Source organism: Octopus bimaculoides, chromosome 4 (assembly GCF_046866305.1).
Source record: "Octopus bimaculoides isolate indiv1 chromosome 4, ASM4686630v1, whole genome shotgun sequence".
Classification (NCBI taxonomy): domain Eukaryota; kingdom Metazoa; phylum Mollusca; class Cephalopoda; order Octopoda; family Octopodidae; genus Octopus; species Octopus bimaculoides.
In genome coordinates, this window is record NC_142931.1 from 100011706 (window position 1) to 100036623 (window position 24918).

The following is a 24918-nucleotide window of genomic DNA, read 5'->3' on the forward strand; positions in this document are numbered from 1 at the left end:
ATATATATATATATATTATTTGTGTGTGTGTCTGTGTGTGTTTATGTGTTTGCATTTGTCCCCCCAACATCGCTTGACAACTGATGCTTGTGTGTTTATGACCCCCGTAACTTAGCAGTTCAGCAAAAGTGACCGATAAAATAAGTACTAGGCTTACAAAGAATAAGTCCTGGAGTCGATTTGTTCGACTAAAGGTGGTGCTCCAGTATAGCCGCAGTCAAAATGACAGAAACAAACAAAAGAAAAAAAAAATGGAGCAGGGCCACTTTTTCCGGATAGCAGTAAAGTTCTTTTGAACCTGACTACTATCTTGGGAAGACTTTTGTCCTTGCTAGATTTACTTTTAGATAGCATGATTCAGCCAATATATGTTTATATATATGTATGTATGTGTCATCCATTTTTGATTATTATAAATCTTCCACTGAGGAGGGAGCCAGTTTCCAACAAAGATACAAGGCTCCATCTTTGGGATGTAGTTAACACAGACAAATTCACATTTGGAACTTGAGAAAAGTCTTGCATATTTTTACTGTTCCACTTGTAATGTACAAGTAGCCAGTCGATTTCTCTTTCTGAAAATCCCAGTTTATCCAGATTCTCCTTTAAGCATTTACTAACAAAACTAAGTGCTCCAATTATTATTGGTATGAGTATGTATTCATAGTCCAGATATAGATGCTGGAGGTTTTGAAGCAGTTGTCCATAGATATCTGCTTTTTCTTTGATTTTCAAAGGAATATTTATATCTGCAGAGCAGCTGATCTCTATAACAGTACATTCCTTTGTCCCTCTGTTCCAAACAACAATATCCAGCCTGTTATGTTTACATTTGTCAGAAGTTTTGATGAGAATATTCCACCAGTATTCTTTGAGTCGGTGATTATGACTGTATTGCATAGCAAATGTATTTTCTAGGTTTATTTCTGGACAGTCTTTTTTGTGGATGGCATTGTAAACCGTTTTAGCAACATTGTGCAGCATAGGGAGGTAGTACCATGATGACATTTTAGGACAGCTGCTAATCACATGTGTGATGTCTTCCACAGAAACATGACATAGCCTACACATGCAGTTGCACCTTGGGATTGCAAGAATGTCACTGTCTTTCTTGTTCACCAGGTATTTTGTGGCAATCTCCTGTTCCAGGATTGCAAACATATAGCCTTCAAAGTGTAATGTGACGTAATGGTCTTGTGTCCAAGAGAGGCTGCACTTCATGTCAATTCTACTGTCTTTTTCAAGCTTCCAGGCAACATACCCATGCATAGTCTTTTTTTGTATGCTGAGTGCTTTCCATCCAAGTCTTCTCTGAGGTAAGAGAGCCCAGCTGTTTTGGGGCTGTATTGGAGATCATCAGGGAGAGAGTACTTTTTTAGGAGCTTACTGCCAACTTGTACAATGTTGCTCATTTCACTTTGTATGTATGTATGTCTGTATGTATACAGGGGTTGGAAAAAATAATGGAAACACCTTAAAATTTCAAACAAATTTATTTTGGTATGGAGTAGGACCACCTTTGGCAGTAATTGCAGCTTGAATTCTATGAGGTGTGGACTTGTACAAAGTTTGAATTGTTTCCAAAGGAATTTTTGTCCATTCTTCAACTAAAACAGTCTCCAGTTCTTGTGAGTGATGATGATGGAGGATATCGACTCCTTACTTGTTTTTCTAAATGTTCATTAATATTGAGATCTGGGGACTGTGGTGGCCAGATAAGATGTTCAACTTCGCTAGAATGTTCCTTGTGCCATTCAGTAACAAATTTAGCTGTGTGAATTGGTGCATTATCATCCTGAAAGATTGCGTTTTTCTTCCGGAAGCAGTTTCGCAACCATAGGATGAATTTGATAAGATAAAATGCTTAAAAAGTCTTGACTATTAATTCTTCCATGAAGGGAAACCATTGGGCCAGCGGATTTCCAAGATATAGCCCCCCCCCCCCCGCCAGATCATCACAGATCCTCCTTCATGTTTAACAGTTGGAAGTAGGCAGTCTGGGCCAAATGCTTCTTTTGGCTGTCTCCACACGTATACTCGGCTGGTGGTTGGAAATAAAGTAAAGGATGACTTGTCCAAGAAAATAACATTCTTCCACTGCTCTAGGGACCAATTCTAAATGCTTCGTAATGTTTGCTTTTGAAAGTAGTGATTTTCTGATTGCAGCCCTCCTGTGAAATCCAGCTTTGTGCAGCTCCTGGCAAACAGTTTTTGTGGAAACTGGGTTCTCGAGGTAGTCATTAAGCTCTGCAGTAATTTTGGGAGCTGTACTTTTATGATCCTTTCTTACAATTCACGTAAGAGTCTGATGGTCCCTATCTGAAAGTTTTGGTTTCCTTCCGGAGTTTTGTTTCAACAAGGAGGTTCTTCCGTCTTTCTCAAAGGCTGTCATTACTTTCAAGACATTACTTCTTGATACACCAAACATTTCGGCTGTTTTTGTTATGCTAGCACCTGCCATACAAGCACCAATAATTTGACCGCTTTGAAATTCTGATAGATCTGTCGTTTTAATGAATTTTAATTACCGTTTGCTGATGATATCTGAAAAGAAACAGCAATTTTAGCAAAACATATTAAGCAACACTAATAAATAAAAAACATAAAAATAAATAAGCTTTTGATGGTTTTATAGATATTTCAAAATTATGATGCTTTTCCATTATTTTGTCCAACCCCTGTATGTGTAGATTTGTATGCTTTGTTTTATGCATTTCTTCTCATGCATATACTTGTATATCTAGACATCCTCATATATATCTAAATAACAAACTTCTGGGAAGCTTTACAAATTTTTACAGTTCCAGTGAGGGACTGGATCTGTAATCTTCGAATTAGCTTTCTCCTTTCTGTTTTTGAGAAGCCTAATTTCTCAAGATTGGCATTTAGGCAGTGTGTTACATATCCCAGGGCCCCAATAATTACAGGTATAAACCAGAACTTGTAGTCTGGATAGAGTAACTGCAGATTTCTCAATAGTTTAGTGCAGGTATTCTCTTTTTCACTGATCTTCAGCTTTATGTTAACATCTGCTGGGCAGCTAATTTCCACAACTGTACAGTCTCTCTTCTCTATCTATGCACCTTTTATTCATAGCTATATTTTACTTTATTCTCTCTGAAGTTCAATATTTCTTTAAAAGTACAACAAGTGAAATTTATTTAGGGCTGGAGCTATTATATTATTTCATGTTTAGGAAGGCCAGCATTTAATAGGGTTGAATATTTATTTGATGGACTCACAAATATCTGAAAGCAAGCATTTCAAAATAACAACTGTGAAGTATAGTTGTCTCAACTTTTATATGTGAAGAAGTTTATTCAAGAACATCAAAATACAAAAAATTTTCTGTCCAAAGCAAAAGCAAGCTATTTCAAATTTTAGATTTTTGAAAAATAAATGTGAATGTTCTCAAAGGCTTGATAACAATTGAAAAAGCCATTTTTAAATTCTATATTTCACTGTAGCTGTTGTAATATTTGGACTGGATAGACAATTCTACAATTCAAACTGTAAAGTCAAAATGCCAAAGATGCAAAATATGAAGAATTTCTTACCTTTCTCTGAAATCATAAATTCAAGGGAAAATAGTACCTTGCAAAATAAAATACCTCGATCACAAACTAGTTACAACTGAAGAATTGAGATGTTTGGTGATAGTGAACAAACAATATCTGTATCCCTATATATGTACATAGATAGATACATATATACACAAAAACTTCTGTGTGTGTGTGTGTGTGTGTGTGTGTGTGCTCATGCCTTGTTTTTGGTGCGGAAAGAATTTTGTCTCCAGTTTTTATTGCCTTAGGAAGTCAAAGGCCACTGTTCTGGGTACAAAGTGACCAGCTTTTCAACAATGTCATATATATATATATACATATATATATATATATATATGATGTTGTTGAAAAGCTGGTCTGTTTATATATATATATATATATATATATATATATATATATATATATATATGCAGGGCAGGGAATCGTCAATTAGTAATAAAATTAATAATTAACAATTTTGCCGGGTAGCTCAGTATGAAAAAACCTTTTCGGTAAAAATCATTTATAATCATAAATATATAGGGATTGACAGTAACCTGCTTCTCCAACATACTGAGAATTCAGAAATAGCAGTCAAAGAACTAACTGATTCCAAAACTACAAATTATTACTCTAAATTGATAGTGATATTTTTGATACACACAGAACAAAAAACAGTAGAGAAGAGTAAAAAACCACCTGATTATATATATATATATATATATATAGAGAGAGAGAGAGAGAGAGAGAAACGAAGAGAGCAAGAGACTAAGAGATGTGTGTGTGTACATCTATCTATCTGTCTGTCTTCTGTCTGTCTTCTGTCTGCCCGTCTGAGCTGGCCAAACCCTTGTAAATGGATTTGGTGGACAGAAACAGAAGAAAGACTGTCGTATGTATGTATGAATGTGTGTACGTATGCCTGTGTGTGTATGTCTGTATGTATGTATGTATAAGTATACATCCCCACCTTTCATCACCATTGCTTCTTTTTCTCATCTTTTCTATTGAAGTTGTTCTTATTTTCATTCTTTAGATTTCTTTCATTTTTCTTTCATCTCTCTAGGGAATCCGTTGACAAGCTTTTTTTCATTTACTTTTTTCGTTTCTTTTAAATTTATTTACAGTAAACCTTCGTATTTTTTTCCTTGTCTAGCTTGAAATTTTCAATTAACATCTTAACCAAAGTAAATAGATGGCTCATCCATGTACTTTGATCTTAACATGAGCCCCCTCAACCACAGAGGCATCCTGTGAACACAGGGGTTGCAGGGGCTTAACAACAGCCCTGGTGTGTGCATGTGGAATGACTTACACTTATGAGTGTACATGTTACCATAGAACACGGGTGTGAATGTTTCATTATTGCTTATGTGCAGGCATATGAATTCCATATGCATATGTGACTGTGTGCATATGTTCACCCAGGTATTTCAAATGGAGAAACCCTGTAATATTTTACAAATTTCCACTAGGGTTGGGGATGTTAGGGCTAGGGTTAGGGTGAGGATTGCTAAGGATAGGGTAAGGGTCTTCTACTGTAGCCTCAGGTCAACTAATGTCTTGTAAGTGGATTTGATAGAGGGAAACTGAAATAAGCCTGTCATATATGTATGTATGTCATTATTCAGTTTCATTTCAAGATTTCTTGCCAATAGAGAAAGAGCTGGTTTATAACCTTGATCCAAGGCTCCTTCATTGGAATTTCAACAGCATCAGCAGGGTATTTTTGTATATATGTATGTATATGTGCAGATTTGTATGTTTTTTTTTTTTTGTATTTTCATGCATATAGTTACATATGTATGTATGTGTGCATGTGTGCGTGTGGTGTGTGTGTGCGTGTGTGTGTGTGTGTGTGCGTGCGTATGCATGCACACATATGTGTTTATGTGTGTACTACTGTCTTGTTGCCTTGACAACATGTGATAGATGTGTCATTGTCGTGCATGCAATTCCCTTCATTTCTAATCTTCCATGTCTGGCTGTGAGGAAATATTACCTTACTTGGTAACAGGTGAGGATTGGTGACAAGAAGTGTAGCTGACTGTAGAAAACCCACCTTAGCAAATTCTGTCCAACCCCCTGTGGAAAAGTGGATATTAAAGCAATGATGACAATCACACACACACACAGACACACACACACACACATGCATGCATGTGTGCACGTATGCACACACACACACATGCACGCACACACACACACACACACACACACATTAAGAAGATCTTTGTCTACCTTTGATAGAACTACAGAGAAAATTCCTGAGCTTGCAGCAACAGTTGAAAGACATCAGTGAGAAACATGAAAAAGAGAGAAAGCAGAGGAAACAGTTACACAATGACTTGATGGTAAAGTTACTTCCTTCTTCTATTTTACATCATATATCATTCACTAAACTCTATATTATACACTATACATTCTACATTATGCAGTGTTTCATTGCTATAACACTTCAACAGCCAACAGCAAAAGCCTGCATATTATGATTCCTTTGGTAATGTGTTTTACTCCATCCCCACAGCCATATTAATAGTATTTATAACTGGGTTCACTCTATTCCTTTTTTTTTTGTTTACATATACTGTGATGGCAGGTGGCTTAGTAGTTAGAAGTATTCTGCTCACAATCTTACTGTCATGAGTTTTATCCCTGGTGGCATATGTCCCTGAGCAACTTTATTTCATGGTGCTCCAGTCCACTCAACTTCCACTCAACGCAAAAATGAGTTGTACCTGTGAATCATTCTTATTTCTTTATTGCTCACAAGGGGCTAAACATAGAGGGGACAAACAAGGACAGACAAAGGGATTAAGTTGATTACATCGACCCCAGTGCGTAACTGGTACTTAATTTATCAACCCCGAAAGGATGAAAGGCAAAGTCGACCTTGGCGGAATTTGAACTCAGAACATAATGGCAGACAAAATACCGTTAAGCATTTTGCCCGGCGTGTTAATGACTCTGCCAGCTCGCCAAATCATTCTGTAAAACATTATGTATCCCACTGAATCACCCTGAGAACTATGTTAAGAGTACATGTGTCTGTGGAGTGCTCAGCTACTTGCATGTTAATTTCATGAGCAGGCTGTTCTGTTGATTGGATCACTGATACACTCATTATCATAACCAATGGAGTACCATATTTATATATACATATTAGAATTGGCAGAACATCTGAAAAATATCTTGTGGTATTTACTTAGGGCCCTTAGTTCTAAGGATCATATAAATAACTGTAATATTTATATGCAGGTGGTTAATTTGATCCATTATATCTACTCTCCACAGTATGCAATCTTCAGTCTTTGATATAAACTATCATGAACCTGCCATCACAATTTGTAACTTTATACCATTTCTACTCACAAAGTTTGAATTAACCTGACATTATGGTAAAATGCCCTTTCCCAAGATGCTGTGCAATGAGTCAAACTTTAGACCTGGTTTTTGTGAATATGTTAACTATCATCCATATGCACACACACACACACACACACACACACACACACACACACACAGAGGTTTCTGCATAGTTTCCACCAACAAAATTTAATGCACAATCTGTTGGTTGGTGAACCCAAGACTATTGTAGAAGAATCTTGCTGAAAGTTCCTAGGAGTGGAATTGAACATGGAACCATGTGATTGTGAGGTAAACTCTCTCTTCACAACCCAACCACATCTCCACCTACAATTACATCCCATTACATATTAACTATAAATCCTGCCAAAGCTCACTTTTCCTTTTATATTAGGGGTGCTGAAATCTCATGTAATGAGTTCAAAGAAGCATAAAGCATGTAAATACATATATTCATCCAAAACATAATCACCATCGTTATTTCTAATGATGGCGATTATATTTTAGATAAATATATTTATGATATGTTTTGTGCAGAGTTGAACTCATTGCAAGAAATGTTACATTATTTTTTGATACTCCAATATTTCTATGGTTTGTAAAATAAGTACGAGTCACAATCATTGGGGGAAATATGTAGCATGAATTCCACTAGTGGAAAATTGAAGCATGTAGTTGTAGTTTGGAGAACAATAGTTGGGCAAAGATTCATGTCCTTGGCAGTTATGGGCAAAGATTCATGTCATTGGCAGTTAGGGTGGTCTTGGATTTATTAGGTTTCCTTGATTGGTGCTAGTTGGAGATTCTGTATCATGAAGATAGCATCAGCCATATATTTTGTATACTATATGCACAGGAGTGGCTATATGGTAAGTAGCTTACTTACCAACCACATGGTTCTGGTTCAGTCCCACTACATGACACCTTGGGCAAGTGTCTTCTACTATAGCCTCGGGTCAACCAAAGCTTTGTGATTGGATTTGGTAGACGGAAACAGAAAGAAACCTGTCGTATATATATATATATATATATATATGTATGTCTGTGTGTTTGTTCCCCCAACATCACTTGACAACCAATGCTGGTGTATTTACATCCCCTGTAACTTAGCAGTTCAGCAAAAGTGACCAATAAAATAAGTACTAGGCTTACAAAGAATAAGTCCTTGGGGTGATTTTCTCGACTAAAGGCGGTGCTCCAGCATGGCCACAGTCAAATGACTAAAACAAATAAACAAATATAAACATATGTATAATTCTGTTTCCTTGCCTTCCCTGCCCCATCCAGTTTTGTGTAAACACCCCCTACTCACAAATTCTAACCTGTTTTGTAATGTCCCCCACTTCTTAAGACTTGCTGCAAATAAGAGAAATCATCATTATCATCATCATCATAATTATTATTAAGGTGACAAGCTGACTGAAGTCTTAGCATGCCACACAAAATGGTTAGCAGCATTTCGTCCATTTTGAGTTTAAATTTTGCCAAGGTTCATCCTCATCATCATACGTCTGTTTTCTATGCTGGCATGGGTTGGATGGTTTGACAGAGGTCTGGAAAGCCAGCAGCTGCACCAAGCTCCTATCTGATCTGGTAATCTTTCTACAGCTGGATACCCTTCCTAATGCCAACCACTCCGAGCATGTAGTGGGTGCTTTTTACATGCCACCGGCACAGGATCCAGTCTGGCAGGCCTGGCATTGATTGTGTTTGGATAATGCTTTTTCCTTTTATATTAGGGGTGCTTTTTTAAGGCTAATCATTATTATTATTATTATTATTATTATTATTATTATTATTATTGTTTTGATTCTCACTGTTCTATTTGCGGTTGTTCTTTACTTGAAAGCAAGCAATAACAAATTTCCAAAGGTTTCAAGTAGTGCCTTCTCCTGTGACTCAAAGAGACAATACTCTCTTTAGAATGTGAACTATACCCAACAATGCCGTCTTCTGGATCATTTCAAGCCTGAGAATGGCAAGCTGACAGAACTGTTAGCATGCTGGGTGAAATGCTTAGCAACGTTTCCTCTGTCTTTATGTCCTGAGTTCAAATTCCACTGAGGTCGACTTTGCTTTCATCCTTTCAGGGTTGATAAAATAAATACCAGTTTAAAACTGGGATTGATGTAATCGACTTACCTCTTTCATAAAATTTCTGGCCTTGTGCCAAAATTTGAAATCATTACTATTATTATTTTTCTCTGTTGTTTCATAGGATTGGTGTTGTGTCTGGTTTAATTATGCTTTGTATCAAGCCACAACGAGTGCTCTAGTATGATGAGTATTTTCTCCCTTCTATATAAATGTTTTTTCTGCTCTTCATATCTGTTCTTTGTAATGAAGACTTTCTTAATAATTCCTGCTGAACCTAGTATACATATTTTCTAGATGGTAGGTACTTCCAGATTAAGATGAAATTTTTCAAAAATTGCCTTAAAATACTTTGTCATTTTTCCCCAGTGTTTTTTAACCTAGTTAATTTCTCAGTTCCAGCATCTGTGGATTCCGTGTTTCAAGTTGATATAATGCAATACATTGTCTTTCCCTACTTTTCATTTTATTCTATATCACATGGATATAGTTTGTAATACATAATTTCTTCTTATCAATAACTCCAGTATCTGGTCTACTGTGTTTTCTTCATTCAGTTTGTATAAGGAAAGTCTCATAGCAACATTTCTTTATCATTTTTGAGGAATTTCGTTTCTATTCCCATAAAAAGTTTATTACTCATTTCTGCACTCAGAAAATCAAATTTCTTACAAAAATTCCATTGAAATATTTCAGCAATCATATCCAACACTTTTTGTATTCATTCTGTGCTGTGTTCATTCTGGTACAATGTGAGCTATAGTCCCATCTGAGTCATCACATATTCTACATGTAGTTGAATAGTTCTTCTGATTTTTCATCTTCTTGATCCATTTGATCCTAAGAGCCTGTTTCTCTGCTACCAAAATTATTTCTTTGCTCTTATTCCAATACTTTTTTTTTTGTATTTTTAACTATAGCCAATGCTGTCTTTGCCCTCCCTTATCTCTCTTGTGTTTTGGGAAAACACTAAGTGAAGTTTATTTCCTTCAAAGTTTGATTTTTGTCTTTTTCAAATTTTCCTGCTTTCTGTCTTTAGGTTCCACAAATTCTGTAAATAGTTTTTTTATTTATTACTGCCTTAAGAAATGTTTTTTTCTTGTTTTGTTTTAAGGCAAAAACCTAGATTTTTTTTCTCTAGTTCTACTATTTCTTCAACACTCATTAATACTCTTCCTTCATCTCTTTTCTGGCACCTCTCTGCATCATATTGGAGATGTACAATTTTCTGTATTGTGAGCTGCATCCTTCCTTTCCTGTTGATATCCTTCAACTCATTCTTCCTCTATTCACTACTTCCTGCTTCATATCTTATTAGTGATACTACTCTCAAGAAGATTATTCGTATGATGTTTCCCATTCAATTTGGATTTTAAAATCTTCTTTCAGCAAAAATATTCTTTAAGGCTTCCTTCATTTCTATACTTTTGATTTTGTCATTTTCCAGTATTCCCAGTTATTCATGTTTCTTTTATCAGTAATGATTTTATATGCTTATCATCAGGTAAATCTATTCCAATGCTTTTTATGGATTTTCAGTATTTCATTTCTATTTTAGCACGTTTCTCAATTCTGTAAGTCATCTGAACATTGTAACTAAATATTCTTACAGTTTTCACTGTGGATTTCTGTTGGTATTGTCTGCACCATAAAACTTTATACCATCGTAAAGAGGAGATGATTTATTTTCTCTTTAATCATTACCAGTAAGCAGCTTTGTGTTTAGTATAATTGACAAAGGGATGAGTGCAATTACATAAGATAGGAGAGAAGTTCTTACCTTGAAAGATTCCTCTTCTGATCAGTATGTCTACTCATTTTTCCCCCCTTCTGATATTAACTATTCTACATTGTATTGTATCTTATAATAGACACCAAACATTTTTTGATATCACAGCTAGATCCATGAATGTGGAAGCAAGTCACATACTTTTCAATGATTGATCCTCAGAATGCATAGATTTGCCAATCTTTGCAATTCTTCTAGAAATTCTTGTTAATCATTAATTGGTCATTCATTCCTATACTATTTTTGCCACAAACTTTTTTATTCATTAGACATTAGCTGTCCCTCATATATGTGTTGGTTTAGTTTTACAGTTATCCTGAAAATTTCCTGGCTTTGGGTAAAAGAAAAAACACAGGAGGATCAGTTAATTATGATTTTATTCAACATATTCCTCTCTCAACATATTCCACACACTTATTACAGTGGTCCTTCAGTTTTTCTAAGCCCTGTAAAAGAACTCGGAATGTTGGGCCTCCAGCCAGGCCTTTTGCAATACCTTTAAAGCCAGGAACTTTTCAGCACCCCCTCATAATTGGTACACATGTAATTGGTCAGTAATTTGTCTTTCAGTATTAGACAAGTTCTTTCTTTAGTTAAGCACATTGTGCTTCACTTTTAGTTACACATTCATTTACTCCTATCACTATGGTTTCATGAAGACTCATAATCTCGTTCAGTTCATAACCATGAACACAGTCTGTTCTTGTTACTTTCCACATTCCCACCTTTATTTTAAACTGCTTTTGAATATTTACTTTCATGATGATTAACATTTCTGCACCTCAACATTTTTAGTGTAATTTTCCACTTGCTTTATTCACTCTGTTTTATTATTGTGTTTGGCGTTTTTTCCTGAGTTTATCCTCCAGACAGCTTATTTTATTCAACATTCAGTCTTATGTTATCATTTCTCTCATTTCCTTCAAGAATATCAAATAAGTATGGCTGGTTTGATTGTAAAAGGATATTTCGCATATATCAGGATATTTTCCCCTTGTATTTTGTGATTTTTCCCTTTTGAGATACATTTCCTATAATTTACCTTTCTCTTCTTTCTTAAATTGACTCTGCTTGCATTTATCCAGTTTACTTATATTCTTTTTCCCTAAGGCTGCTAATCTTCATTAATATGCACCTTTTCCACCAAGGTATCTGTTGGTTTTTTTCTCCTCTTTTTTTTCTCCAACTAGTCTGCAACTATATTAACCTCTGCTACTATCAATGCCTTGGGATCTTTCATGTTTTCACGGGTAATCATATCAATTACAGTTCACTGTTGATGTTTTTCTTTAACTTTGATTCAATTCACTGTCCTCAAATTAACTGTCTCTAGGGTCTCTGATTCTCTAAATTTCTGCCTCGGTTTTTCAATTATTGTTGTTTCTGTTATTTGCCTTCAACATATGCATTTACAGAGTTCTACTTAAGAGGGAAAAACTTCCAGGGTTATTGAGGGAATTTTTTTTTTTTTTACCAACAAAGAGCTTCAGAAAATTCAAAAGTCCATCTCATTGTTGAAGTTTAAAAGAATTGTACGTATACACATCTTTCACAAATATCCATTTTGTTTTGTTTATTAGTAGCTTAATATGGCCACCTTTGCAGTTATGACAGTAATGAACTAGTCCCAATGAAATATTTTTAGATACAGAAATGGTTAAAAAAAACTGGTAAAAATGACTGTTACAAGCACATTAATAGACATGAAAACAAAAGTAGTTTTAATTTGAGAAACACAGAATGGAAAAGTGGATAAAACAAATTAAATGACAGCAATAAAAGCACTATCACCACCATCAACAACAGCCTATTTTTGCAGGCAATGTGAACTAGAATAAGATGTTAGCCAGCTCTGGGCAAAAGAAAAGCATATTAGAGACGTACCACAAAAGTGTGCGCCTCCTTGTCTAAGGATTTACTTAAGAAAATACTTAGAAGGAAAGTGACATAGCATTATCACTGACACTTGAAATGCTGTCACCTTTATAGCTCAGTGCAGGAATATTTGGAATGAGTGATCTGCAATAATATATGGTTGGGTGGGAATTGTACAGAACTCCAGATCCTGATGACTGCCAAAGGACCATAGGGTGATTCTGGAGCATTACCCCATTGGGGAGTGAAGAGGTAGTGGAGGAAATATGGCCTTGGTGCTTTATGTGTAGTAGTAAAGGTCGCTTGGTGTTCTTTTATCCAGAAGAAGAAAAGAAAAAAGTTGGCAGACTGTACCAGAGACAGCAGAACATCTGGCCCTTAACCCTTAAGTATTCAGATTTCTGTGTCAAATGTAATACTTATTCATTCACATTGATTTTAATTAATCATGCATTACCTTGTAGCTTTGAAATTTCAATGACATGATTGTTTATTTATAGAATAATATCACAGGGTAAGTATAGGAGGTCAGATCTGGCCAGTTTGAAGATTATGTTGGCTGGATATGGCTGGTTTAAATGCTGAAGGGTTAAAGTGAATTCATGCTTGTTGTTGCTACTACTACCGCTGCCACTTCTGCTGCCACTGTTTCATTGTGCCACTGGTCATAGCTCTAAGGATAGCCAAAGTGGAAGCAGAAACAATCAAAATAGCTTCACATTCTGTGTGAATTGTTTGCACACAAAGCAAAATACTTAGCAGCATTTCGTTTGTCTTTATGCTCTGAGTTGAAATTCTGCAGCGGTTGACTTTGCCTTTCTTCCTTTTGGGGGTCAATAAATTAAGCACCAGTGAAACACTGGGTCGTTGTAATCAACTGGTCTCCTCCCTTGAAATTTCAGGCTTTGTGCCTATAGTAGAAGGGATTATTATTATTATTATTATTATTATTATTATTATTATTATTATTATTATTATTATTATTGAGTGAGAAAGCAGTGTATGCCATCACAGTGACACTGGGATAAAATATACGAAGCTCAGCATACCCATCATGACTACCTGTCTAATAAGGGTACACCAGGCACATGCATCACAACCATATATGCGCGACATGGTGATCTCATATCAAGATAAACAGCACATTACCTTGCAGGTGGGGCTCAGTTAGAATTTTCTTCAGATTGAGTAGCCCATTCCACTCAAAAGGTTCCTGAATAAGGGTTGTTTAAGGATGATGAACAAAGCATGTTTCCAGAGGTGAATTAGCCAGACTCCAAGTAATTCCTCTCAACACATGGCTATGATGCTCCTCCACTACTTCTGCTCATGATCAGAGATGCACATATCGTCAGCCACTAAGGGACATACTCAACTGGTCAAGGTCATGCAACTGACAAGCAAATCTGTGGTATTGAGCAGAATATTTGCTGTAGCCTATCTTTTATACCAAGACAAAACAATGTACATAATAACACTTCTAGTCAGTTAAGATAAGAAGCCATGAGAGCCCCTGCCTGGTACAGCATCAGAGCATTTATCATTATTATTACTATTATTATTATTATTATCATAAAGATGCTAAAATTACTAAAACTGAATGAAGTCATTAAGACACTAGATCGTGGTATGATAAGGGGAATTTTAGAATGTAGTAGTGTAGTAGAATGGAGTGGTATGGTAAAATGAAGAAGAGCAGGAGAATAGAATGGAGAGGTATATTCATCGTAGTGATATTGTAGAAGTACATTCAGTGAGGTGGTAAGTTAGTGAGGAGACATAATCACCATAGTGATATTTACTGTGAATAGATATAATCAGTGTAGTGGTATAAACTCAGTGGTATGCCAGGAATAAAATGTCTAACTATATCGTGCTTCATCCTTCTATATCACTTAGTTACTATGTTCTACCATAGTCGACTGAAACTGTTATGATGCCGATGCTGATCAAATAAATATATCGGCCATGATTAGGGACTGATTCAATTGGCTACCCACCTGCTACTACAAATATTTGACCTTGTGCTATTGTTGGAAATCAATATCTATTACCTCTTTTGTTAAAACAACTGATTACCTTTCGTTCGACAATTTGCTTTCACTATCAGTCCCAGTTTCTATGGATCCTCTTTGAGAAATTTTGACTGCTTTGTCAATTTCTTTCATTACTTGTCAGATGATTTTATTTCCTAATAAACTATTGCTGATGAACAAATGAATTGAAAGATATTCTTTCTTTGTTCAGATTGATTTTGTCTTATAATATTTTCTTAAGGTTTGTTGACTCTTGAGGAAACAGTAAAGGTTATGAACTATTTTCACATACATACATACATACATTTACACACCTATCTTATGCTCTTTTCAATTATTCATTTCCCTCTCAAACTCCCCTCCTTGGTCTACGTGCCTTAGGCTACTGTGTATTTTCCACATTTACTATGTGCAAGACATTTCATGTATCTCTGGCACTGGTTAAACAACAGAACCTGCCACTCTCCCTTTTCAGGTGAATGGTGAATAACACTACCTTCCTAGTACTGGTGTCATGAAAAGTGATTGGCAAATAAGCAGACAATGATGAGTTGTGAAGTTCTTTTAATCTAGTCTTGCTGAGAAGTCTATTCAGCCACTCTACTTTTAGTGCCACAAGAAAATGCACCCAGTACACTTTATAAAGCACTTGGTGATAGGAAGTGCACCTGGCCATAAAGACCAACTAAAATGACATGCAAGAACACTAGTCTTTAGAAGTAGTATATCTCATTAAGAAATTACTCAGACTTTGATAACTTGTCCAACCCTTGCCACCATGGAAAGTAGATTTAAACTGATGCTGGTGATGATGATATACATATAAATATACTGTTTTTGAGATAGCATATTTTACATTGATTTCACATCATTGTATCATACATTTCTATAGTGTATATTCATAAGTATGCATATGGGAGACATGCAATATAAAGGAAGCTTATATAATCAAAGGAAGCTTATATAATCAAATGTTACATTTAAAATGAAAATGAAGTGAAGCAAACCAATATGTACATATCTAATAGCAATGTAATTATAGTGTTGGTGGCATAATAAAAGTACCCAACATACACCGTAAAGTTGTTGGAATTAGGAAGGGCATCTAATTATAGGAATTATTCCAAAGTGGATGTGGGAGCAGGGTACAGACCTTGGACACCTCAGATCTTATTGACCTATCCAACCCATCTCAGTATGGAACATGAATGTTAAATGAGGTGATGATGATGATGATTTTATATATATATATATATATATATAGGTTATGAGCGATAGTGGTGTCAATTAGACCCAGAGGTTTCAGGTAATGTTGAGTAAGTGCTATAGATAGACCTCAGTTAAGCTCCAGATTCGGTAGTTATGCGAATAAGGGGTCCAATGTAGGTCATAAATCAGTGTGTGAATATAGGATATACTTTTTGTAATGAGATAAAAAAACCAAGGCTGAGTATAATATAGAACATTTATAAATCGAATGTCTTACAGCTGTTTCCAGGATATTTATTATATCCCTTCATTGGAGACAGTGTGAAAGGATTATTAAACAATAGTTAGTTTAGTTAAGATAGGAAATGTAGAGTGAATGTAGGGATATTGTGTTTGTAAATTACAAATACAATATCCCTACATTCACTCTATATTTCCTATCTCAACTAAACTATTGCTTAATAATCCTCTCACACTGTCTCCGATGAAAGGATATAATAAATATCCTGGAAACAGCTGTAAGACATTCGATTTATAAATGTTCTATATTATACTCAGCCTTGGCTTTTTATCTCATTACGAAAAGTATATCCTTTATATATATATATATATATATATATATATATATATATATGTGTGTGTGTGTGTGTGTGTGTGTGTGTGAGGGGGTTGGTATGTGGAAGCACGTCATTGGATGTATAAGAGACAAAATAGAGTGAAAAAAATTCTACAGAAGATTTGTGTTATATGGTTAAAGATTATATTTGAATCGTTATGTTAGAAAAATGTCAAAACATTTTGTGTATAGCATCATTGTTTTTGGAGAAATAACCGGTTTCTTTTCAAATTTCTCAAATTTCTTTACCAATATTATGTCATCTCTTCACTATGATGTGAAGTATGAGAGTTCTAGACAGGGGAAGGTAATCAGGCATTTTTTCGGTATAAGGGAGACAATCAAAAATGTTGGGAATGACTAGGTTTTATTAATTCAACATGATTTGGTTTGGAAAGAATAGAATGTTAGAAGTAATTAAGTTTTGCTTTATATTTTTTTCACTGTTAGTTTCTTATAGCAAATGTTCCTAGTACACAACCACCAAACACTCAATATATTATCATCAATCTGTGAATATGTTTATAGAAACATCTGTAGACAAAGCTATGATCAAGTCATGAATATATTCAGTTTTCAATTGTTTCCCTATTATATACAGAGACAATTTTATATACACACATAGTTAGATATTTATCTACATACAGTTGCATACTTACATGCTAATCTGTAAGTATATACATATACACAGATGCACATATACATAGTCATACATAATAAATATATTAATATACTTTATATAGATGTACTTTCTTATACTTATAAACATACAGCTATATTTACACACATAGATACACACAAACCTACATATATATGCATACATTCACACATGCGTACTCATATACATGCATGCACACATACATACATACATACATACATACATACATACATGCATACATACATACATACATACATACATACATAAGCAGTTTTCCGAAATTGTTATCACATTATTATCTACCGATGAGACATGATGTTGTAGCTAGGGCACTCTATAATGAAATCTATCAGAAGGATAAGCCTGAGGACAAAGAAATGAGAACCTACAGTATGCTAGAAGCCATAGCTACTCATAATAAAAAGGAGTACTGGTGGAATGTTCCAGTGAAAACCTAAATAAAATGTAACCACAACAGACCTGATATAATGATCTGGGATAGAGAAGAGAAACTGTGCACAATTGTGGAAATTAGCTACCCAGTAGATGTTAACATAAAGCTGAAGATCAGTGAAAAAAAGAATACCTAAGCTGAACGATTGAGAATTCTGCAGTTACTCTATCAACATTACAAGTTCTAGTTTATACCTATAATTATTGGGGCCCTGGGATATGTAACACACTGCCTAAACACCAATCTTGAGAAATTAGGCTTCTCAAAACAGAAAGGAGAAAGCTAATTCGAAGACTACAGATCCAATCTCTTGCTGGAACTGTAAGAATTTGCAAAACTTTCCAGAAGTTTATCATTTAAATATATATGAGGATGTCTAGATATACAAGTATATGCATGAGAAGACATACATAAAACAAAACATACAAATTTGCACATACACATACATACATACATACATACAGACATGCATACATACATACATACTTACATACATACATACATACATACATATGTGCATACATACATACCCTGTTGTTGATGTTGAAATTTCAATGAAGGAGCCTTGGCAAGAAATCTTGAAACAAAACTGAACAATGACATACATACATACATACATACATCAAAAGTTTATCATGGAATAAGTTCATATGTGCATTTGAAGATGTTCAAATATATGTATGTGTACATATACATAACATAGACATACAGCTCCACACTTGCAACAATGTGTGTGCTTGCGTAATGCTTATGTGAACACAAACACTTGCACAAGTGTGTATGTGAACACAAACATATAAACATATATATACACATGTACTTGTTTTTTTCTGTTTAGCTGCATGCATATGTATATATGTACCTATCTACAACCCAGCGTACCTATCCAGCTACATACCAACTTAAATACATGCATGCTTACATACATACATACATACATACATGCATACTTACATACATACTTATATACATACACACATATATGTGTGTGCGTGTGTGTGTGTGTGAGTGTGTGTGTATGTATGTACATATTTATGTATATACATTTGCTCTCATATATTCATAAACGTACATGTGTACATTTATTGTACATTTATGAATCCACAAAGTATATTTAATCACTGTATATATATATATATATATATATATATATATTTACCCCACACACACACACATATGCATATGTATATACATATATGTATGTGTATATATTTATATATATATATAGATGTATGTATGTATCTATATATATGTATTTATGCTTATATATTTCAACAAGCATGAGGATGTTTACATGCCTGTAAATGTATCCATGTGCATGCATACACACATGTACATGTTCTTGATGATGATGATGATGATGATGATGATGATGATGATCATCATCATCATCATCATCATCATCATCATAGCTTTTTCCATTCAGCCATGAAGTGAATAAAAAAACACCCATTTCTCTGATCCCAATCACTGAATTGTGACAAGCCACCCCTTCTCCTTTTCCTTCCTTCAAAATGGAGGATGGAATTCCTAAAAAAACAATTACAAATATTTCTCTCTGATTATAGCAGTAATTAAAATAATTGATTGATGAAATTGAAATGAAGCAATGTATGTTCTGCTCTGTAACTTCCTGGCAAACATCACTTCATTTCCCTTAGAACTTAATAATAATTGATAGACTGGCATATGTGGCCACAGATAGTTTCATTGATAGAGAGAAACAGGTAATTTTATTAGATAGATAAATAGACAGACAGACAGACACACAGACAGAGAGAGACAGACAGATAGATAAACAGACAGAGAGAGACAGACAGATAAATAAACAGACAGACAGACATATAGATAGATAGATAGATAGATAGATAAATGAACAGACAGACAAATAGATAAAAGCAGATATACTTCAGTTGATATACTATTAAGATAGTCAGGCAGGTAGATTAATAGATATATAAATTAATAAATAGATAGTTTCAGAGATATATAAACAAATTGGTAAGTAGGTGGGTATGTGAGGAGTAGATAAATAATTGACTAGATAAATAAACATGGATACAGACAGATAGGTAGACTAATATACATAGATAGAAAGATAGATAAAGGATACAGACAGAGCAATTAACAGATAAATAAATAAATGGATAGATATCAAGTAGATTCATAAAGACATAAACAGACAGAGTGACCAACAGATATATAGACAAACAGAAAGACAATAGATAAATAAATAAAAATGTATTGATCATGAACAGTTCATTTAACTAACAATATGCTCTTTCAAAATTTGTAGATTTATCTTGAAGTTAGAATTCTTTATTATTCTAAGTGATGAATGAGAAGCAGAGCCTCAAAAATAATAGAGAACTAAACTGATTAATATGAAATTCCAGTTACAGACAGTTACTAGTTTCCATGGATTATCTGTTTCGTTTTGATATTCAGGTGAGGTTGGCAAGAAGAATATCTGGCCATAGAAAATTTGCCTCTACAATTTCCATGTGACCCATGCAAGCATGGAAAAGTTGATGTTAAATGATGTATGTATGTATGTATATATGAATATATGTATGTATGTATGTGTAGATATATGTACACATATATCTGTATTCATGTCAGTATCAATATGTACACTTGAAAGAACTTTAGAATGGAATAACTATGGATATAACATTTATAATATACATTCCAACATAAAACACTGCTAGTTGTAATACTTTGTCTTTGTGAAATTTCTCTCAAGACAATTTCACTGTTAAAACAAAGCTCACTCAGAATAACATCAATGGATGGTCAGACAATAGCATTTTAGCTTGACCTAACCTCTTCAGTGACAAACATCTCCAGTCATTCTGAGCTAAGTTGGAAATCTTGTTCCAATATAGAAATCAGCTTAAAAAACATTTGCAGATTTCTGGAGAAACTGGCCAGGCTTGAGTTAAATAGATATATGCACTTGAAACAGCATGAAATTAAAATAATGATATGTATAACATGTATAAAGTAAATACAAATGTAGACCAGCTCTAACTGCAACACCTTTTTCTGGAGAAAGTTCTTGTAGCAGACTTTGTGTATAAAACCCCCCACAAAACTCACTCAAGAATGATGTTAGTAGATCTTCAGACACCAATGTTTTTGTCTGATTTAGTCTCCTCAGTATTGAAAAGCCCCATTCACAAGTTGGAACATTTGTTCAGCAATCAAAATATTTGCTAATTTGTGTGGAAGCTGATGAGGTTTGAGTTAAATCCATATAAACACTTGAAATAACAGATTAAATTAATAATGTATATAACTTTTACAATGTATATACAAGCACAGGATGTCACTAACTGTAATATTTTGTCTCACAGAAACTTCTAGGAGAATGCGTGTGTTAAAAACATAGCACTCTACATTTGCATATACATTATAAATGTATATAATCAATATTTTAATTGAATGCTGTTTCAAGTGCATTGAAACACTGATTTAATTGGTTTAACTTCAACGTGGCCATTTCCACACAAATGAGCTAATATTTTGTTTGCTGTTTTCTATATTGGAATGAAAGATTCAACTTAGCTCTGGATGATTGGTATGTTTATTCTTGAAGTTAAATCGTGCTGGAAAATCCTCACATAAAACAAATAAACAACTATATGTGTGTGTGTGTGTGTGCGCGCGTGTGTATGTGTGTATATATATATATATATATATAGAGAGAGAGAGAGAGAGAGAGACAGAGAGATAGATAGATAGATAGATAGATAGATAGATATTATGTGATGAAAACTCAGTTTATTTTGCTGGGTATGATGGAAAGTGTCAGTTGTCCACAGCCAGCAGACTAAGGTGACACTTTTTAACTGGGTATGCTTCAAGAACCCCATGAAGAACTCTTGCAGTTCCAAGCAATGCCGATTTTTGTAGGTGCTCTACCTTCACACTTGCCCCAATCTTTTGTAACTATGTTAGTAGTTGAGTTCTGATACTTCCAAGTGCACCAATTACTATTGGTATCATGTCTACTCTCCTCATTGACCACAACCTTTGTATTTCCCACATCAAATCATCATAGTTGTTTATTTTTTCTTTTTCTTTCACATTGATCCTGTTGTCACCGGGGCATGCTATGTCAATATTATTATTATTATTATTGTTATAGCTTCCGCTATCTGGGCGACCAAGTTAGTAGTGGGGGTGGGTGCGCTGAAAGTGTAGCTGCTAGAATAAGAATAGCCTGGGCAAAGTTTAGAGAGCTCTTACCCCTGCTGGCGACAAAGGGACTCTCACTCAGAGTAAAAGGCAGACTGTATGACGCATGCGTACGAACAACCATGCTACATGGCAGTGAAACATGGGCTGTAACTGCTGAGGACATACGTAAGCTCGCAAGGAATGAAGCCAGTATGCTCCGTTGGATGTGTAATGTCAATGTGAATACCCGTCAGAGTGTAAGTATCTTGAGAGAAAAGCTGAACATTAGAAGCATCAGTTGTGGCGTGCAAGAGAGACGATTGCGCTGGTATGGACATGTGGTGAGAATGGATGAGGATAGCTGCGTGAAAAAGTGCCACACCCTAACAGTTGAAGGAACCCGTGGAAGAGGTAGGCCCAGGAAGACCTGGGCTGAGGTGGTGAGGCAAGACCTTCGTACATTGGGCCTCACCGAGGCGATGACTACTGACTGAGACCTTTGGAAATGTGCTGTGCGTGAGAAGACCCGGCAAGCAAAGTAAGATCGTTGCCAGTGCCCCTGGACTGGTTCTTGTGCGGGTGGCACATGAGATGCACCATTTTGAGCGTGGCCGTTGCCAGTACCGCCTGACTGGCTCCCGTAGGATTTTCGAGCGAGATCGTTGCCAGTGCCCCTGGACTGGCTTGTGCAGGTGGCACATAAAAGACACCATTTCGAGCGTGGCCGTTTTCGTGCGGGTGACACGTAAAAGCACCCACTACACTCTCTGAGTGGTTGGCGTTAGGAAGGGCATCCAGCTGTAGAAACTCTGCCAAATCAGACTGGAGCCTGGTGTTGCCATCCGGTTTCACCAGTCCTCAGTCAAATCGTCCAACCCATGCTAGCATGGAAAGCGGACGTTAAACGATGATGATTATTATTATTATTGTTCTTGTTATTATTATTACACTGTTTACAGTTGCTTACATTTTTTGTTTTCCGTGAATTTTTCACAGGTCCAGCTAGTTATGATTATTATTATTTACTTTTAATCTGCATATTTGTTACAATCACTTGCTGCGACACACCCAACATCCTAGGGTGAGTGAAGGATAAGAGATATTACAGTATGACTGAAAGCTTGGACAGGAGAAGTGGCAGGGGCAGTAGTGAAATATCTTCATGTAACACAACACATACATTTAAATTGATAGGGTTTTTCTAAGGATGTGGGCAGTACTTGTTAACATGATCTTTTGGATTTCTCTGAGACATGGTTCTCCTGGGATATTATTTAGATGTTTTTTACATCCCTTTCTTATCATACCTAGGGCACCCACAATAACAGGAACAGTTCTCACTTTAAGATGCCACATCTTTTATATTTCAATTTCCTGGTCCTTATATTTATTTAATTTGTCAAATTCCTTTACAGATATATTTTTATCAGTGGGAATACTTACATCTAATAGATGTAAGTCTACAAGTATTTTCTTCCCTGTCTTTAACGACTATGTCTTGTCAATTGGCCTGGATCTTTCAGTCAGTATTGACTGGAAAGTCCCAGAAAATAGTGACATTTTTACCTTCAACAATGGCTCAGGATGACGTTTATAAGTCATCATTAAGCAGGAGTGTTGATTTTGTAGTGTTTATATATTTTCCACTGTAAATACTCTCCTACTTCAGCTGTTTTTTGGCATTGTTAAAACGTTTAACATAAATCTTCATGTCATCCACAAAGAAATTGTGGGTTACATTAATATCCCTAGCTGTTGCAGATCCTACTATGCAAGCATTTGATTGTTTTGGCTGGAATGGTAATAGGTTAAATGCCAAATTGAAAATAATTACAGAGAGACTATCCCCTTGGAATATTCCCTTTGAAATATTTATAACATTGGAGATTGTTGTTCCACTCTCACTTGTAAGTGTGAAAATTGTTGCCAAGGTCTCTGTGAGCCTCTCAATGGCAGCATCTAAGGTAGTAGGTACTTTTACCAAATGTAGACACTTCAGCAGCCATGAGTAGGGAATAGAGTTGAACACTGTCTTATAACCAAGCCATACTTGGTATTTTCTTACTTCAGCCTGTACAGCTTTTTTCAACACATCCCCACACTCCCCAGTTTCCACCTGCCTGCTTGTCAGTCACTGTGTTGTTGGACTCACAATGATCCTGGAGGAGGAATTGGTTGAGGCAGCTTGTATACAGTTCGTTCATAATGTTTAGGCAAGCAGTAGGCCTATACTTAAAGCCTATAGTTTTATGCCAAATGGTTGCATTGTTGGTCAAAAAATTTGTCTGTATCATAGTAAGTCAGTTTAGTATGAGATGCCCCTAACACCTATAGTCAGTTGTAGAGATTCAACATGTTACCTACTGAGTCATTTCCTAGTTAACACCACTTTCCCATTCATGAGAAGAATTCCTTCATTTGTGAAAAATTTAGTACCCTTCATAAACAAGTAGAAGATATTCCACTTATGTACTGCCAAATGCTCAATCTTGATGTGGTAAATTTATTTACAATAGTTTCAGTAGATGGGCCATTGTCAGTTGTCATAAACAGACTAGACTAGGAAAACACCTAAGTTTCCATAAACAGACAAAACTAGCAATTGATATTTGGTATTTAGATTATGCTTAGAGTTGGCTAACTTTCAGCCAAATCACAATTAAAATTTAACCACATCTAGAAGGGCTGGCTGTGGGTTCACCATTAGAAAGCATTGACATAGAATACTTTGAAGATTTAACTCTGAAATATGGAGCCTGGTTAAGAAGTGTTGATGAAACTTTTGTGCATTAGCAGCATAATATGGATGTCTTGAGAAAATGCTGCTGTACTACAGTACAGTTCAACTCTTTCAAAGGAGAGCAGTAACCAACTACTATTCCTTGATGATGGTAATACTGATAATGACGATGAAAGTAATGAAATGACAGCGGTGAAGAAAATAATGAAGATAGTAACAATGAGTATATTGGTAAGGAGGAGGCTGAGAATGACGATGATGATTATGATGATGATGATGATGACAACAACAATGACGACGATGATGAATCAATTAGAAATCTTAAACATCAGAATACAAAATGTTTGAGATTCA

The 24918-nt window shown here is 35.3% G+C and overlaps 1 protein-coding gene across 1 annotated transcript in view; it reads left to right on the forward strand.

Annotated features, from left to right (window-relative positions):
• Positions 1-24918, forward strand: part of LOC106871796 (kinesin-like protein KIF25) — a 495647-nt gene that overhangs the window by 81085 nt on the left and 389644 nt on the right. The window contains exon 4 of the mRNA XM_052967306.2: positions 5793-5896. Within this exon, the coding sequence (XP_052823266.1) occupies positions 5793-5896 (104 nt within the window). The remainder of the gene's footprint in view (positions 1-5792; positions 5897-24918) is intronic.